The sequence below is a fragment of the Podarcis pityusensis genome, assembly GCF_964106645.2.
Source record: "Podarcis pityusensis genome assembly, chromosome: 6".
Taxonomy (NCBI): Eukaryota; Metazoa; Chordata; class Lepidosauria; order Squamata; family Lacertidae; genus Podarcis; species Podarcis pityusensis.
In genome coordinates, this window is record NC_138030.1 from 8,874,054 (window position 1) to 8,891,416 (window position 17,363).

General features: G+C 47.4%; 1 protein-coding gene across 2 annotated transcripts; it reads right to left on the bottom strand.

Annotated features, from left to right (window-relative positions):
• Positions 1–439: 439 nt before the first annotated feature.
• On the bottom strand, positions 440–16,840 carry OGFR (opioid growth factor receptor). 2 transcript variants are annotated; one of them, XM_081011134.1, is made up of 8 exons: positions 16,424–16,839; positions 12,662–12,709; positions 9,315–9,377; positions 8,818–8,899; positions 7,193–7,271; positions 5,577–5,643; positions 4,382–4,530; positions 440–2,531 (listed from the first exon to the last, which is right to left on the bottom strand). In XM_081011134.1, exons 1-8 carry the CDS (start codon positions 16,709–16,711, stop codon positions 911–913), a joined length of 2,397 nt encoding a protein of 798 aa, XP_080867260.1. In that variant the 5' UTR covers positions 16,712–16,839; the 3' UTR covers positions 440–910. The 2 variants fall into 2 exon arrangements, with proteins under 2 accessions (XP_080867260.1, XP_080867261.1); XM_081011135.1 differs by lacking the exon at positions 12,662–12,709 and having other exon boundaries at positions 16,424–16,840.
• Positions 16,841–17,363: the final 523 nt, after the last annotated feature.

Sequence of the window (17,363 nt, forward strand, 5' to 3'; positions counted from 1 at the left end):
CCCAGAGGCCTTGGTTGATGGTGCAGTATAGGAATGTCACTTCAGCTGCATTGAGGGGCAATGCCAGTCACTAGAGACCCCCCAAGTCCCGTCTTGCTAACTTTTTAGACTCTCCTCATATAGACAAGTAGTTAAGCAGCAGGAAGCAGAGTGTGAGAATAAATTGACAGTTCTCCCAATGGAGATGTAGAAAGAGGAGTCCTCCAACGATCAGTTTTGAGATCTGTGTTTTTTAAATTGTTCATAAACCAAAGTCTATGGGGAGTATATGGAAGAAAACAACTGTTGTTCCTTACCTCTCTACATTTAAGAACATGAAATCAGACTCCTCAAAACATTCTTCTCCCAGGAGACCTTTGCAAGATTGTTTAGCTTAGGTTTCATTCTCAAACATGCCCAGTTTAATGATGAAGAAAAGAAAAAACTAGAAGCTCTTAACTAGAAGTTAGGAACTTTTATTTTAACAAAGCAAGATTAATTTAACAAATAGATTCCTTTCGGACCGTCTAGTAAATACTGGAAAATTTGCCCACAAAGTGGCATTTACTTGCTCAAAAAATGATTTCCATTTCGAAACCAGAGCTATTTGGAATCATTTATAAAGTAAAGGAGAAAACCCACACACATTATTTGAGAATTCAGAAGATCAAGTATGCAAGTCAACAACTGGGGGAGTTTCATCTCGAAGCCTTTGTTGTCTGTCCCCAGTGAAAACAACCCATTATGAAGGTCTTGGGCTTCATTACAAAGTATACAAAAAAAGAGGAACCAAAACACACACACACACACACACACACACACACACACACGGGCAGTGGACTGGTGCTGTTCTGATCAACTTGTAAAAAGGTATGTCCTTTTAACTGCCTCCAGAATCAGTGGAACCACCTCATTCTTATCCAGGATAAAGCTATTCTTCTTCTAGCCCTGATACAGAATTCACACTCTCCGCAGATTCAGGTGTTTCATTCCTATCTGCCACTCCTTCTGCCTTTCCTTCAACGCTTTCCTCTTCCTGTCCTGGGCTTTCACCACCCACAGCCTTCTTTTCACTGAATGGCAGAGTTTCGCCGGCCTGCAATCTCTTGACTTCCAAGGCAGAGGTAGTTCCTTGCTTGCCAGACTGAGCTGGCGCACAGCTGTCCGGCGAAAGGCTCAACTCGGCGTTAGTTTTGGAATTAACCAATAAATCCACACCCGGCGTTTTACAGTCGCTGTCTGTAGGAGTGTTGCCAATTGTTTCTGTCGCATCGTGGCAGGCTTGATCCGTCCTCTCGGTGCTGGCAGAGTTTATCTGGCTCTCAGAGGATGCCACCTCGATGCCCGCCTCTTCAGGTGTCCCCAAGGCACTGCCTTCCGATGCCATCTCAACTTTCCGCCTTTTTCTCATTGCGTCAGTGGCTTCCGTCTCCTTCATGTACCCACCATCCATACCACCTCCTTGGGGCAGCAAAGGGCAGGCCTTCTCCTCCGTGAACAGAAGGCCGTCGATCCCCTTCTGACCAATCACAACCTCTCCGAGGTTGGCAGAGATCTTCTCAATGTCGGTGGGGCTTCTCACCACCCTGACGCTTTCCTCGCTCGACCTGCTCATCTCCAGCTTCCTCTTCTTGCATTCCTTCGGACTTTCACCGGACGCTCCGCTCTCACCCTCGTCCGCGGGATCCTGCCTTTCCAGCTGGGGAGGCGAAGAACCTGGAGCGCCATCTTTCCTCTTGCCCTTCTGTGCCCCGCTCTCGCCCTCCTCCACAAGATCCTGCCTTCCCAAGTTGACAAACGAAGAAACCGTTGTGTTTTCTTTCCCGCCGTCCTCCTCCGCCTTGACTTCCTCTGCTGTTAAGAGCCCACGTTGACTCGCCTTACCTGAAGCTTCGTGTTCACCTGCGGGACTCGTTTGGGGTTCCACAGCATCTCCGGCCTGCAATCCATCACCACAGATCACAGAGGAAGGCTCTCCCTCGATAACTTTGCTAAGGACAGAGTCACTGGATGGAAACCCAGGCTCATCATCACTTTTGGATACAGGCTCCTCAATCAGATTATCGGTTGTTTGGTCTACAGCAGGGCAAACGGTGCCTGTCATGTCCAGCAGCTCATCTTGATCGTTTTCCACACTCTCCCTCCTCGCAGGCTCTTCCTCAAGTCTCTGGCATGTTTTATGTTGCTGCTCGACTTCACTCTTTCCTGCGGTCTCCTCTCCATCCTCACTCTGCTCCCCCTCCAGCCGCTCGCTGTTCAGGAATTCTGGGGACCGGGGTTTGAATCGTCGGAGCTTCCTGTGCGGGCCCCAGACGAAGTCCCGCTTGGGCGTGAAGTGCCGCCACGCAAAATGCACCAGCTCCTTCCGCTGCTGCTTGTTCCGGACAGTGAACACAAAGTAGTCCAAGGCACTTCTCAGCACCCGCGGGAGCTCCTGGTGGACCAGGATCTCCGTCAGGAAGAACTTCACCAGGTGCATCTGGTAGTTTTCGTAGCCCAGCTCTCCCAAGCACTTCAGGATGCGAGTGATCCGTAAATTATTGTGGCTGAACCTGAAAGGGGGAGAAAGAAGGGGAAGTAAGTCTCACATTGTGAAGGCAAATGACTAGCTCGGAAGGGAGCTACTATCCAAATATCCTACAAAGGACATTCCCACTTACTTTTTGGAATGGAACAAGCCAACAGTGAAGTTACAGGGAACTAAGAAGAGGGCCTTCTTGGTAGTGGCACCTTCCCTGTGGAATGCCCTCCCATCAGATGTCAAAGGAGATAAACTACAGTTGTACCTTGGAAGTCGAACAGCCTACTTCTCGAACATTTTGGCTTCCCAACAATCGAAGCCCAGAAGTGACTGCTCCAGTTTTCAAATGTTCTTTTGGAAGCCAAACATCCAATGGGGCTTCTGCGGCTTCTGATTGGCTGCAGGAGCTTCCTGCAGCCAATCAGAAGCTGCGCTTTGGTTTTTCAACATTCTGGAAGTCGAACGGACTTCCGGAACGGATTCCGTTCAACTTCAGGTACAACTGTATCTGACTTTCAGAAGACATCTGAAGGTAGCCTTGTATAGGGAAGTTTTTAGCGTTTGATGTTTTATTATGCTTTTATATCTGTTGGAAGCCGCCCAGAGCAGCTGGAGCAACCCAGTCAGATGGACGGTGCACAAATAATAAATTCTATTATGCTTTTATGAAGAACTCTGGTTGGCAGGATGTTTTTGCCTTGATGGCGCTCAGCCTATCAAGCACAACTCAGCTTAAGTAGCTGGTGTTCCCATGCAGGATCCCAGACCAAGAACTGGAGGTGGAGAACAGCCCAAGTTCACTCACAAACCCACTGCAAAATCCATGGATCCTAGCGCAGCCCATCATCTCACAGAGCATTCGTGTATTGATGGCTACCGGCCATGATGGTTATGTTTCAGAGGCAGTAACGCTTCTGAATGTCAGGAATCACAAGCGGGGAGAGAACTGCAAGCAGAGAGGGAAGTGTTGCACTCGTGTCTTGCCTGCAAGCTTCCCATGTGCATCTGGTCGGCCTTTGTGGGAACAGGATATTGCACTAAATGAGGCATTGGCTTGATCCAGAAGGCTGTCCTGATGTTCTTGAGACTAATACAGAATAGCTCTTTCTATGCAAGCACAGCACAAAGCCAGGTTCACTCAGCTTCATTCACATTTGGTACGATATGATATGATATGATATGTTATCTTTATTGTCATTGTCCCATACACAACAACGAAATTGAAAAAATCTACATCAGACATTCAAAAACCAACAAGCCTGCTATCCCAGCCTGGTTAACCCCCTAAAAACTCTGATACCCCATAATTAAATACAATATACTCCCACAGAGACTACCTTACACTGCGTTTAAAACCAAAATCGCATTTGGATAAAAACTGTTTCTCAGGCGGCTAGTCCTAGTCTTTATAACCCTGTACCTTCTTCCAAAAGGCAGAAGCTGAAAGAGATCATTTCCGGGGTGCGCACTATCCTGCGCTATCTCTGCCGCATTCTTATGGCACCTGGAAGCATAGATTTGATCCGAGGTGGGAAGAGTGCACCCAGTTATTCTCTCCGCAGTCTTTACAACCCTGGACAGCATTGTTTTTTCCCTGACCGTGCAGCTCCCAAACCACACACAGAGACCATAAGTTAATACACTCTCAACAGTACAATGGTAAAATGCCATCAACAGGTCCTTTGAGAGATTATTTTTCCGGGGGATTTTCAGAAAATATAACCTCTGCTGTGCTCTCTTCATTAGGTCTTTGCTGTTTTCTCCCCAGGTTAGGTCATCTCTCAACTCCATTCCCAGAATGATGACTGCAGTAGCCAAGGGACTGCAGTGCAGGCCACTTGGTGACTTTTATGCACAAGTCTGTCTAGCAAAGCAACTCACTGGTTGAGGTTCTCGAATCTCTCTCTCCAATTCTTTGCTCGTCGCAATTCGCCCGTTTTCTCATTTAGCAGCTCGATTCCATAGAAGTCCAACATGAGCTTGTAAGCCCTGACGAACCTCGCCATGACTTCCTGCGATTTCTTGAAGGCCTGAAATACCCAACGGGCAGGACACAAAACGGTTGTTCTTTATCGAGGACTTCATTGTTTCGTTCTACTTGAAAACTGCTTTGAGGTTTTAATTACAATTCAGAGGTAAAAATATATTGTGAAACTTTTTTTTTTTATAAATTAAGCACTGCTCATTTAAACTTTTTTGCTTATTTGGTACTATTTTACTGCTTGATTTTGTGGGTGTTGTTTTTGACCTATGCAACCTGCTGCAAAGGTAAAGGTAAAGGGACCCCTGACCATTAGGTCCAGTCATGGCCGACTCTGGGGTTGTGGCGCTCATCTTGCTTTATTGGCCGAGGGAGCCGGCATACAGCTTCTGGATCATGTGGCTAGCATGACTAAGCTGCTTCTGGCGAACCAGAGCAGCGCATGGAAACACCGTTTACCTTCCCGCCGCAGCGGTACCTATTTATCTACTTGCACTTTGACGTGCTTTCGAACTGCTAGGTTGGCAGGACCAGGGACCGAGCAACGGGAGCTCACCCCGTCATGGGGATTCGAACCGCTGACCTTCTGATTGGCAAGTCCTAGGCTCTGTGGTTTAACCCACAACACCACTCGTGTCCCTAGTGCAAGATGCTGTATGAACAGCTATACATTTTAGAACTGAAACAACAGCAGCAGCTTTAGAAGTTGGCCAAGGTGTTCCATCAAGGAGCAACTCAACACCCTTCATTCTGGTGCCCTCCATGTATTTTGAGCTATAACTCCCTTCAGTCCTGATAGCTAGCAATGCAGGTTGTGGGTCACCTCACTGGGTGAACCAGAGGCCTATCTCCATCCTCTGACCAAAAGCTAGAGGAAAGACACCTCTGGCAATTCCCGGGTGACTGGTGCTAGCGTGGAAGTGGGGAAATCAAGACAGGTCTTATGGGCCCCAGCATTCATACCGCCAAAGCCACTACAGTCAAGAGTTGCTATTATTTCATAAATGGGTGTAAAAAGAAAGCAGAAAACTCAGAATCCATTTCCCCCTACCTGTGGTTTTAAAGGCAATCTTTAAAGGGCAAGAGGCCTCCTACCTGGATTTCTTGACAGGTGAGAAGCCGCGCGCGCCAGTTCCTTCCCGGCTCACGCAAAGGAAATAACCTGGAAGGAAGTCAAACAAAGAGGGGATTAAGTCTGCAAAGAAAACAAGAATTTAGCCCAGAAACAAGCAGGACATCCCGATTGCTGAGAGGCACAGAATCCAGCACGGTGCCCCTCAAGATGTTGTTGGATCCCAACTCCCACCGCCGCAGCCCAGCTTCCTGGAAAGTTGGCTGCTGCTGCAGCAGGAAGGTTGATGGGGTGCAAACACGCTGGCAGGAGCACCAGATTGTTTCCACCGGTGCAGCTGCACTGCGCGGACCTCCTTGTCCTCTCATCCCTTCTGGCAAGCAACAGTGATCCCGCTTGGTCGGGAGCGAGTATAAAGGTTCTGCCTCGCCTGATGAGCAACTTCTGGAAGCAGCCATTTAGAAGAGACAATTATGCCCCTGGCTCAAGTTTTCTTACCAACTGCCACGAGTGTGACAGAGCTGCAAGGATTCTTCCACATTGCACAGAAAACTTAACTTCTGCAGAAATGCCCAAGAGACCCTGATTAAGCCTGAAAATGGGTCAGTTTATTTAGCTATGACCCACATCTTCAAGACTTCAGAAAGTTGGCTACACATTAAACCAGAGGTCTGCAACATGGTGCCCGCAGGTGCACAGGTGGCCTCAGAGGCCTTCCCTGGTACCCCCTAACCCCCAAAGTTAGGCTTGAGAGGAGGATACACTATTAATGGGATCTGCACCGGCTGGCAACTGGTTTAAGGTTTTTATTGCTGGAATATCAACCCCCAAACTGCCTAGGACCTGCTCACATCTTGCCAGAGCATCCTACCCAAACCCTTAGACCAACACGTGACGCACTTGTGTGAGTGCCACACACCCCAAGCATTTTGTTTAACAAGTAACTGGAGTAGAGCTTTGCATCAGCCATCGGTCCAGTGCTGAGGGCCTTCTGGCAGTTCCCTCGCTGCGAGAAGTGAGGTTACAGGGAACCAGGCAGAGGGCCTTCTCGGTAGCGACACCCACCCTGTGGAATGCCCTCCCACCAGATGTCAAAGAGAAAAACAACTACCAGACCTTTAGAAGACATCTGAAGGCAGCCCTGTTTAGGGAAGCTTTTAATGTTTAATAGATTATTGTATTTTAATATTCTGTTGAAAGCCGCCCAGAGTGGCTGGGGAAGCCCAGTCTGATGGGCGGGGTATAAATAAATAAATAATAATAATTATTATTGTTATTATTATCATCATCAATACCTTGAATATGCATACAGCACAGGGACTGATGCTTTTTAACGTTATGCTCATTGGTGGGTGAGGGCACGAACCGTGGTAGCCCAGTACACCTCTATGTTTCTAGAATGCAAGCTGCAATTCACTATTAACAATATTTGATGGAAATAACCTTGTTTTTCATTGCAGTCCCGCCCAAAGGAAGTGTGTTACAGCCCCTCTGGAAGATGCTCTGGCTCAGATTTTGGGGAGCCTCCAAAGAAGAGGAGAAGTGGAAAGGAAAGAACAGGAATGTCCAAAAACAGAAAACAGCCTACAGCACTCCCCGCCCCCATGTGCCATTAGAATATCTAACGGGGGCCACTTACCACTGGATATATGAATGGTTTTCTTCCAGAGTTACATAGTCGTTATGCCACATCTCAAGGAGATCTTCAATAAGGAGGCCTAGAAGAGGATGGGAAACATAAGAAGGGTCTAAAATTAGGCACAGCATCTAAATGGAGAGATTCCCCCACTGTTATTAATTGAATTTATACGCTGCCCTTCCTCCCGAAGATGCCCAGGGTGGCAAACAGATACTCAATTCAAAACAAAACCCAAGCAGAACTTTCAAAAACAGCTAAAACATTCCAAAAACAATTAAAAACATCTAAAGTCAGTTGCAGTTATATAATAAACAGCAATCCTGGGGATGCCAGGAATAGTATTCTGCAGCCACCAAATGTCTGGGTAAAAAAAAAGGAAGAACCCCTGGACAGTTAAGTTCAGTCAAAGGGGACTTATGGGGTTGCAGCGCTCCTCTCACTTTCAGGCTGAGGGAGCCGGTGTTTGTCCACAGAAAGCTTTCTGGGTCATGTGGCCAGCTGGACTAAAATGCTTCTGGCACAACGGAACACTGTGACGGAAACCAGAGCACACGGAAATGCTGTTTACCTTCCCACCACAATGGTACCTATTTATCTACTTGCACTGGCATACTTTTGAACTGCTAGGTTGGCAGGAGCTGGGACAGAGCGACGGGAGCTCACTTTGTTGTGGGGATTCGAAGAACCACCAACCTTCTGATCGGCAAGCCCAAGAGGCTCCGTGGTTTAGACCACAGCGCCACCCATGTCCCTTTGACACTGGAGGGAGGGAGATTCAGAATGGGCAAAACAGCTTCTTCACACAGTGCAAAAACTATAGGATTTGCTGCTACAAGAGGCAGCAATGGCCACTGACTTGGGTGTCGTGAAAAGAGGATTAGACAAAATTATGGAGGACAGAGCTAGCAATTGGCTACCAGCCATGACGGCTGTGCTGTACTTCCACAGTTAGTGGTCATATGCCTCTGAATGCCAATTGATGGAGGCTTCAGGAAAAGAGAATCAGAGTTGGAAGGGACCCTCAGGATCATCTAGTCCAACCCTCTGCAATGCAGGAGGATTGAACCTGCAACCTCGGCGATATCAGCACCATGCTCTAACCAACTGAGCTATCCAGGCTGAGAGTACTTGTGTCCCCCGCTTACAACCCTGGAGAGCTGCTGCCAGTCCGTGCAGGCAATACTAAGTTAGATGTGCCAATGGCCTGACTTGATACAATGCAATTTCCAGTGTTCCAAGCCGTGTGGATTTCCCAGGCAATCTCCACCACTCAGGGAATTACTGCATGGCTGACCTATCCTGGTGTATTGTGAGGAAGAATTCATAAACACCTGCGGGAGAGACAGAGGCCTTTTGCCCCGGGAAAAGAGAGAACGAAACCTGCTCCTTGCAACAGCAGAATGCAACGGGTTCCCTTTTACAGATTTAATTTTGCCTTCCAGGGGGAACAGCTGTAGGAAATATATACAGGCCTTCAATCATTTCTGCAGGAACAGGCATAAATAAATAGCGTTCTAAAACCAAATACAATTCACTCCCCTGTCAAGGGCCAGTGGGGGGGGGGGGGGGGAGCAAGAGCTAACATTTGCCTTGGGGAAAAGAGAGAATAATATCAAAAGCCATACCATTAGGCTGAAAACTCATCTCGTTTTTGTAAAACCTCAAATTCCACATTTTCTCCTCTCTCATTTCTGTTTCTTCCAAACCCTGAGGAAGGAAGGAAGAAACATCAGTGGAGAATGTGGATGATCTATTACTGAGCTACCCCAGGAAAATCTTGACCACACACAACCTGTTGCGTGCCACACCCCTTTAGCAGACTTAATTGGGACATCAGAAATAGCCTTTTCTTTTTTTTGGGAACCAATGATTTCTTTGCTGGAGAGAAGCTCCCATCACTCCTGGCCATGGGCGTGATGCTGACTAGGGCTGATGTGAAAACATCTGGAGAGCACCCGGTTGGCTACCCCTGATTGGGAGGTTTCCTTTCTAAATTAAGCGCCATTCAGATCTTAGTTACGTGGATCACTGGGGGGGTTATATACAGGATCGGCATACAATAAATGAATGGCACAGCCAGCTAGCAGTCTCTTGTTATGAACGATGATCAACACACTCTTACCGGATAATGTTGCCTGTATTTCTGCATATCTTTTGCTGCCATCCAGTTGCGACCAGCTGCGTTCTAAGAGAGAGGGGGAGCGGCGAGAGTTAAGGGAGGGGCTGTGAAGCTGAATTATCCCTATAAAAAACCCTCCAGGCCACCACAAAAGCCAATGTAGTCCTTCCATATTGACAATGCAAAGTGCAAAGTTACTTAGATCGAAGGGAGCAAAATTCCAGAGAAGCCTGGATAGCTCAGCTGGTTACAGCGTGGTGCTGAAAACGCCAAGGTTGCAGGTTCAATCCCTGTATGGGACACTTGAATATTCCTGCACTGTAGGGGGGTTGGACTAGATGATCCTCAGGGTCCCTTGAAACTCTAGAATGCTATGAAAATCTATTTTAGATGCAGTGCTCATGTTTAGTGGACGATAATGATAATGATAATAATAATAATAATAATAATAATTTATTATTTATACCCTGCCCATCTGGCTGGGCTTCCCTAGCCACTCTGGGCGGCTTCCAACAAAATACAGTAATCCATCAAACATTAAAAGCTTCCCTAAACAGGGCTGCCTTCAGATGTCTTCTAAAAGTCTGGTAGTTATTTTTCTCTTTGACATCTGGTGGGAGGGTGTTCCACAGGGCGGGTGCCACTACCGAGGAGGCCCTCTGCCTGGTTCCCTGTAACTTGGCTTCTCACAGCGAGGGAACCGCCAGAAGGCCCTCGGCGCTGGACCTCAGTGTCCAGGTAGAACAATGGGGGTGGAGACGCTCCTTCAGGTATACTGGATCGAGGCCATTTAGGGTTTTAAAGGTCAGCACCAACACTTTGAATTGTGCTAAGAAACGTACTGGGAGCCAATGTAGGTTTTTAAAGACCTATGTGGTCTCGGTGGCTGCTCCCAGTCACCAGTCTAGCTGCCGCATGCTGGATTAGTTGTAGTTTCCAAGTTAGCTTCAAAGGTAGCCCCACATAGAGCGCTTTGCAGTAGTCCAAATGAGAGATAAGCAGAGCATGCACCACTCTGGCGAGATAGTCCGGCTCGCCACATAATCTCTCATACTCTTGACATTCCTAAATCAGCATGACCTTTAAATCAGCAGGCCTATGCTCAGTGAAGGCACAGGGGTGACTTTTATGGGGTTCTGCACAACCCCCCCACACCCTGCTCTGGGAACCACCACCCTGCCCCAGATACGGCCCCAAGTAAGTTGCTCCAAGCAGGGTAATCAATCTTGGTTGCTGTTTGCAGAGTATCACCTGCAGGCTGCAGAATTCCTCGCTCACCTCAACAGAGTGGCTGGGGAAACCCAGCCAGATGGGCAGGGTATAAATAATAAAATTATTATTATTATTATCAACAGCTGTGATCCAAGGCAGGGAGTCATCAGGCAGGAAGGAGAGTGCAAGGCAGGCTGGAAGTTGGGTCTGGTCCTTGGATTTTTCGCTGAGCTTTCACGGCCTGCTCCCCAACAGCCACGGATTGCTCAGGGCCCTCCAACCCGACCCACAGCAAACCATGGTTGTCTGAACCCGACTCGCCCAACTCCCTCTGAATAGGCCTGATTCGGCTCAGGGTGGGGCTGAATCCGGTGCACAGCACTAGTGATGTGGATGCCATGGGGAGAGAATGCCATTGGCGTGTTTTGCCATACATTTACTGAACATAGGGCTGCTTTGCTAGAAGAGAGCTTGAGCCTCGGGCTTCCTGCTCAATTGCCAACCTTGCCTCTGCGTATCAACTCTCGGCACAGTTTGTAAGCAGACCGCCATGGCTTTATTTTTAGCATCCCACATCACGGAACAAGCAGTCAGGTTCCATGAATAGTGAAACCTCAATCAGGGTAGCTGAATCACTGCATGCCAAATGGTTTACTGGTTCACTCCCATCATGCTCTCAAGTGATATTTTTACAGGAAGCCATGCCCTCAGAGTTCTCCTTGGCCGAGAGCCACATTCTCTTCTGCGCAACCTTCTGAGGGCCACAGCTCAGTTGGATAGAGCGTGGTGCTGATAATGCCAAGGCTGCAGGTTCGATCCCCGTACGGGACAGCTGCCTATTCCTGCATTGTAGGAAGTTCGACTAGATCAGGGTTTGTCAAACTTGGGTCTCCAGCTGCTTTTGGACTACAACTCCCAACATCCCTAGCTAGCAGGACCAGTGGTCAGGGATGCTGGGAATTGTAGTCCAAAAACAGCTGGAGACCCAAGTTTGGGAAGTCTTGGACAAGATGAACCCAAAGGTCCCTTTCAGGTCCAAGTGAGTGGAACAGGAAATGTAAATTAGATCCCTGGGCAGCAGGTTAGTTTCTATGCGTGTGTGTGTGTGTGTGTATGTACGTACGTACACACACACACACACACACAACCCTCTCTCTCTCTCCCCCCCCATGCCTCCCCCAAGAAGCATCAGTAGAGTTCAAGGAGGACAAGTTCCATCCTGGCAAAAACATATGGGGTGGGATGCAGGGCCAGTGACAGGTCTGGCCTGGGGACAGTTCCAAGGGCCAGACAGAGAGACATTTGCTGCTCAGTGTTCAGGCTCCCCTACCCTCGCACTGGACCAGCATGGCGAGAAGAGGCACCCCAATAACGGGAAGGGTGACAACATCCACACGAACACATGCTGCAAGAGAATGTCCATGATGCCTCCTTATTAAAGGGACAAGTGCAACTTTTGCACCACTCTCCTCTACAGTACTGTGGTACCTCGGGTTACAGAAGCTTCAGGTTACAAACTCCGCTAACCCAGAAATAGTACCTCGGGTTAAGAACTTTGCTTCAGGATGAGAACAGAAATTGTGCAGCAGCAGCAGCAGGAGGCCCCATTAGCTAAATTGGTGCTTCAGGTTAAGAACAGTTTCAGGTTAAGAACGGACCTCCGGAATGAAATAAGTACTTAACCCGAGGTACCACTGTACATAAGTTTGCAAAGCAACTATGCTATTTGATGTCTTGCCTCCTACCCTTCCTCGTACAGAGCTCATAGAGGGTGGCGAACAATGGTCCTGCAAAAATTTAATGGGTCTTAAGGCCTGAACAAAAATGGTATTGGAGAGGTGGGGCAACCAGAGGGGAGATTGGGGTCTTGGGCCTCGTAAGGCTTTATAGATCAAACCCAACAATTCCAACTGAGCCCGGAAACTAATTGGTAGCTACTGGGCCTAACAAGCTACTTCAGCCTTTATAGTTTAGATTCTTTGCAGTTCAAAACTGGTTCTTCAGCTCAGGAAGGCATGAAAACAGCAAGATCACCAAACTTGCTCACTTGCATTGGATCAAACAGCCAAAGGCTACAGGAGAAGACCACACAGTCCAATTCTTTAAAAGGCACAAAACTTAAAAAAGAAAACACCTACCGTGCGTTTTCTAAAGCTCACGGAGGCAAGGTTTGGCCGTTGCCACTCCTGCAGAGAGAAAACAGGACATTTAAAAGTTTTAGAAACATTTAGGATATTGGTATCAACAGTTAGAACGAACGCATTTCACCAACACCTGACAAAAAAACCTCTTCATTTGGTTCATTGTGGTTCTTCGTTATTTCCCGAAATATTAAGCGGTCATAGAATTGCAAGGTCAAGAAGGGAGAGTCATATCAGTGGTGCAACTCCTATGACCACTATCAGAAAACTAAACAAGAATTAGTGAATAGTTTGTGGCAGTCTTTTCCAACCTGGAATCCCACCAGATCTGGGGACTACAACTCACATCAACCCTGATTGCTGGCTGGTGCTGATGGAATTTGTAGTCCAAAACATCTGAAACACACCAGGTTGAAGAAGATTGGTGTGTGGAATAACTCAGAAATAATATTTCTTTGTTGCTTGATGACAGTTGCATCCAAACAAATGGCTTCACAGGAACCTTTTTTCCAAGCATTGCATTCAATAGTTCTGGTAACTGGCCAAGAGTAGAAAATTTGCTTTTCTGGCCAAGGAGTGCCTCGGCCCATTATACCTTAAGGAGAGTCACCATGTCCATCGTTCAGCCTGGGCTCTGAGGTCCAGCGCCGAGGGCCTTCTGGTGGTTCCCTCCCTGCAAGAAATGAGGTTATAGGGAACCAGGCAGAGGGCCTTCTCAGTAGTGGCACCCGCCCTGTGGAATGCCCTCCCAACAGATGTCAAGGAAATAAACAACTATCTGACTTTTAGAAGACATCTGAAGGCAGCCCTGTTTAGGGAAGTTTTTAATGTTTGATGTTCTACCATATTATTTATATTCTGTTGGGAGCTGCCCAGAATGGCTGGGGAAACCCAGCCAGATTGGTGGGGTATAAATAATAAACTATTATATTATTATTTACCCGGAACATCCCATCCTGGACCAAAGAAAGTTTTGAACTTCATGAAAAAGCAGTCAATTAATTTCATACCTGGAATGGCTACCCCCCTTTTTAATTCATGTTCGCTTATTAATACTTTCTATTATGTAGTTCTATTATGTAATGGGGATGTTTAACTCCCAGTTTGAGAACCGGATATGGCTTCCAAGCAATTTTTGTGTGTGACCCACCCCACTAATTTTGACAGCAGCAGCAGCAGCAGCAGCAAGAAAAGCAACACAGATACAGAACTGGGAGGTGACTCTCCTACTCAGCTGATCTGGGTGTATCAGCCAAAAAGCAGATTGGTATTAAATTTGGCATCTACACCAGCAGTCCTGACCTTTTCAGGTTGCTTCCTAAGAATCAGTGCAAACTTAGAAACTGATATATGAGAGTGCCTTACACAGGCACTATTGTATTTCAGTTTCGTTTCTTGCAAGTTGCACAGCAAAACCAAATCCAAATATTAGTTTCCATTTCTCTGTTATAGGAGATGCAAGATATACCTGAAGGAGCATCTCCACCCCCTCCGTTCAGCCTGGACTCTGAGGTCCAGCTCCGAGGGCCTTCTGGCAGTTCCCTCCCTGCGAAAAGTGAGGTTACAGGGAACCAGGCAGAGGGCCTTCTCAGTAGTGGCGCCCTCCCATCATATGTCAAGGAAATAAACAACTATCTGACTTAGAAGACATCTGAAGGCAGCCCTGTTTAGGGAAATTTTTAATGTTTGATGTTTTATCATGCTTTTAATATTCTGTTGGGAGCCGCGCAGAGTGGCTGGGGAAACCCAGCCAGATGGGTGGAGTATAAATAATTATTATTTTCTTGCGGCCCTTTCATTCTCTTTTCCCCTAGGCTGAAGAAACAGAATAGGTCTACTCACCTTCAATATCCAATGGGAGTTGATTTATTAAAAGGAAGGCTGGATAAGCTTTGTTTGCACATCACACTAAACTGTAGTTAAAAACAAAGCATGGTTTAATGTGAATGAGCAGAGTGCTTTCATTTGTTCCTCCCCTGCTCCTGTTGAGCTGGGGAGGGAACAAACTAGAAGCTGACCGCACTTTACATATGTAACCCAGTATTCATGGTTTGTTTCTCTCCACACAAACCATGAGTTCTGGTTCACACGTAATATGAGACCAGCCTGTGGCGCGCTCCTTCGCCAATACTGTGACAGTGGGAGCAGGGGAGGAGCAAAGTTTTGTGCAGCGTGCAACAAAAAGCTGGCCGTTTGCATTAAACCACAGCTTATTTTTAACTATGGTTAAGCATTAACGTGACATGTGAAAATGCATAAAATAAGAAGTAACAGACTTATTTTTAAAAAGTTTCATAATTATGCAACTATCGCCTAGTAAATTTATTTTTATTTTTTTACCATGGTATTAACTGTTTCATCTGCTGGGTTTAAGGTTTCTTGGGCTGTGTTTTCTGCTTTGTAATGTAACTTTGGTTTTAAAAGTTTTATTGTGAAATGCACATCATTGGTGTTTTTTTTATCATACTGTACATCATCATTCCGTACCTTACTGTGAATGCCCCCAAGAATTCAGCTGGATGTGTGGTATATTAATGTAATAATAATAATAATTTATTATTTATACCCCCGCCCATCTGGCTGGGTCTCCCCAGCCACTCTGGGCTGCTCCCAATCAAATATTAAAAACACAATACAGCAATAAACATTAATGTAATGAATTAGAACGGTGGTTAATGTTTTGGGTTTCAAGTAAAACACAAAATGTTTCTATAAACTGCTGCATTAGCCAGGCAATTAAAAGATGGCTGGCCTAGAACCTTTCTTCCCAGGGGGAAACTTTTCTCTATATATATTTAAAAAATGACAAGTGAGCTTTCAGAAGTGTGACTGCACACCTTCCGCATTCTGAAGCAGAAGGCTTCTGCAATGCAAGGCCTGCCATTGAAAAATCTGGGTTCAAGATGCCAGTTAAGCCAAAAACTCCTTTGAGCGTCCTTAGGCAAACTCCATTGCCCAGCTTCCCACAACCCTAGCCTAGAGCAGAAAAATATAAATAAATGAGAACAACCACTGAGAGTGTTCCTGCAATTGGGAGGAAGGAACAGGACAGTTAAAAACACCTTTGCACCCTCCCCAGCACCACTATAAGCGCTTAATAACAGTATCTAGCCATCGCCCAACTTCCTGTATCCCCGCAGGTTTGGGAAACGCTGGAAAAGAGACCCCTTTGCAAATGCAAGGATCTGCAACAAGACGCGCGCCCGACCCTTTGAGGCCGAGGGAGACGGGAGCAGCGTCCCGTGCCCGGCTGGCACTTTCTCAAATATTTCTGATGGTGGAGACGTCGAAGAGAGGGCTTTTCGTTTCTGTTGCCCCGGGAGGGAGAGGTCGAGTTACGTAAGGCGAACGGTAACAGTGATCTCCCTTCCGATCACGCCGCCCCTCCCCACATTAACAGCCGCAAACGAGCCCCTTCTAAAAAAAAACACCACCACGTTGGGAAAGAAATCGTGCGCTGCAACCTCTCCAGTAAATGGATTTATTTATATGCGCTAAACAGGCAGCCCTGTTTAAGGGAGCTTTTAAGGTTTAATAGGTTATTGTATTTTAATATTCTGCTGGAAGCCGCCCAGCCAGACGGGTGGGGTATAAATAATAAATTATTATTATTATTATTATTATTATTATTATTATTATTAGAGCGCGCGCACACACGACCCCCGCCCTTGCCTCCTTCTCTGCAGAGACCCGGAAGGGATCAAAGACCACTTTATATCCAACCCCCCCCCCCCAAAAGCCATAGGCAAAGACCCTCACCTGGCTACCGGAGGGCGACCACCAGCCTGGGCTGCTGCTGGGCTGGGGCTTCTCTTGAATTCCTGCGTCTTTGTCAGCGGCTGGAGCCGCCCCCGAGTCCTTCCTCCCCACATCTCCCTCCAGTTGCCTTCCACCTTCTTCTTCTCCTCCCTCCTCCTCTTCTTCCTCCTCTTCCCAGGTGGAATCGTACTCCCATAATCCTTCCTCCTCTTCTTCTTCTTCCTCCTCCCCCTCCTCTTCCTCGCCTGCCCGGTCCTCCTCCTCCGTCCCCCACCGCCATTCCGCCATCCTCGCCGAAGAAGACGCGCGCAAGAAAGGAAACCGAAAGAAAAGCGGATGCAGCCGCTGCACCGGCGGCGAGGGAGAGGAGGAGGCGGCGGCGGCGATGCAAAGCGAAAGGCACGTGGGAGGAGGAGGAGGAGGAGGCGGGGGCGGCCGCGGGTGGCCCCACCCCGAGCTGCTCTCTCATTGGCCGCCGAGCTCTCCTTCCGAACGTTGGGGACCCGATGGAACGCGGGCGCAGAGTCGAGACTGTTTTATCAATGACGGCGCCCGTCTACCGGGAAACGGGGGGCGACCTTGCAAGGCTGGCGCCGCCTTAGCCGCGCGCTCCTCCTCGTATATACGCCTCACTTATTTTCAATGCGTGCGGATGGAGGGGCTTTTTTTTTTTTTACAGCCCGCGTCGGAAGGGAGTTCCACTCTGTTCCCTTCCCAATACTGTATACACAGGATGTGCAGCTTCAGGCCACAATACTAGGAGATAATCTAATCTACTGGGACTAAACCGATGTTTTTGTTATTTATCCATAGCCACTCCTGTGGATTATTTCTTAAACGAAGAGGGGGGTTCAAAATGTTAAATAATCTGGTTTTTTTTCCTGTGATTATTACTACCATGATGCTGTGTAAATTTTTTTTGATGTTGTACGCCACCCTG

Bases quoted from the DNA above. Each gene is read 5' to 3' on its own strand.
- OGFR (XM_081011134.1), bottom strand. From the start codon at position 16,711: ATGGCGGAATGGCGGTGGGGGACGGAGGAGGAGGACCGGGCAGGCGAG. The intron at 8,900-9,314 runs GTAAGAGTGTGT...TTCCTTCCTCAG, and splicing joins AATACAGGCAACATTATCCG to GGTTTGGAAGAAACAGAAAT. The intron at 7,272-8,817 runs GTATGGCTTTTG...ATCCTCTTCTAG, and splicing joins GATGAGTTTTCAGCCTAATG to GCCTCCTTATTGAAGATCTC.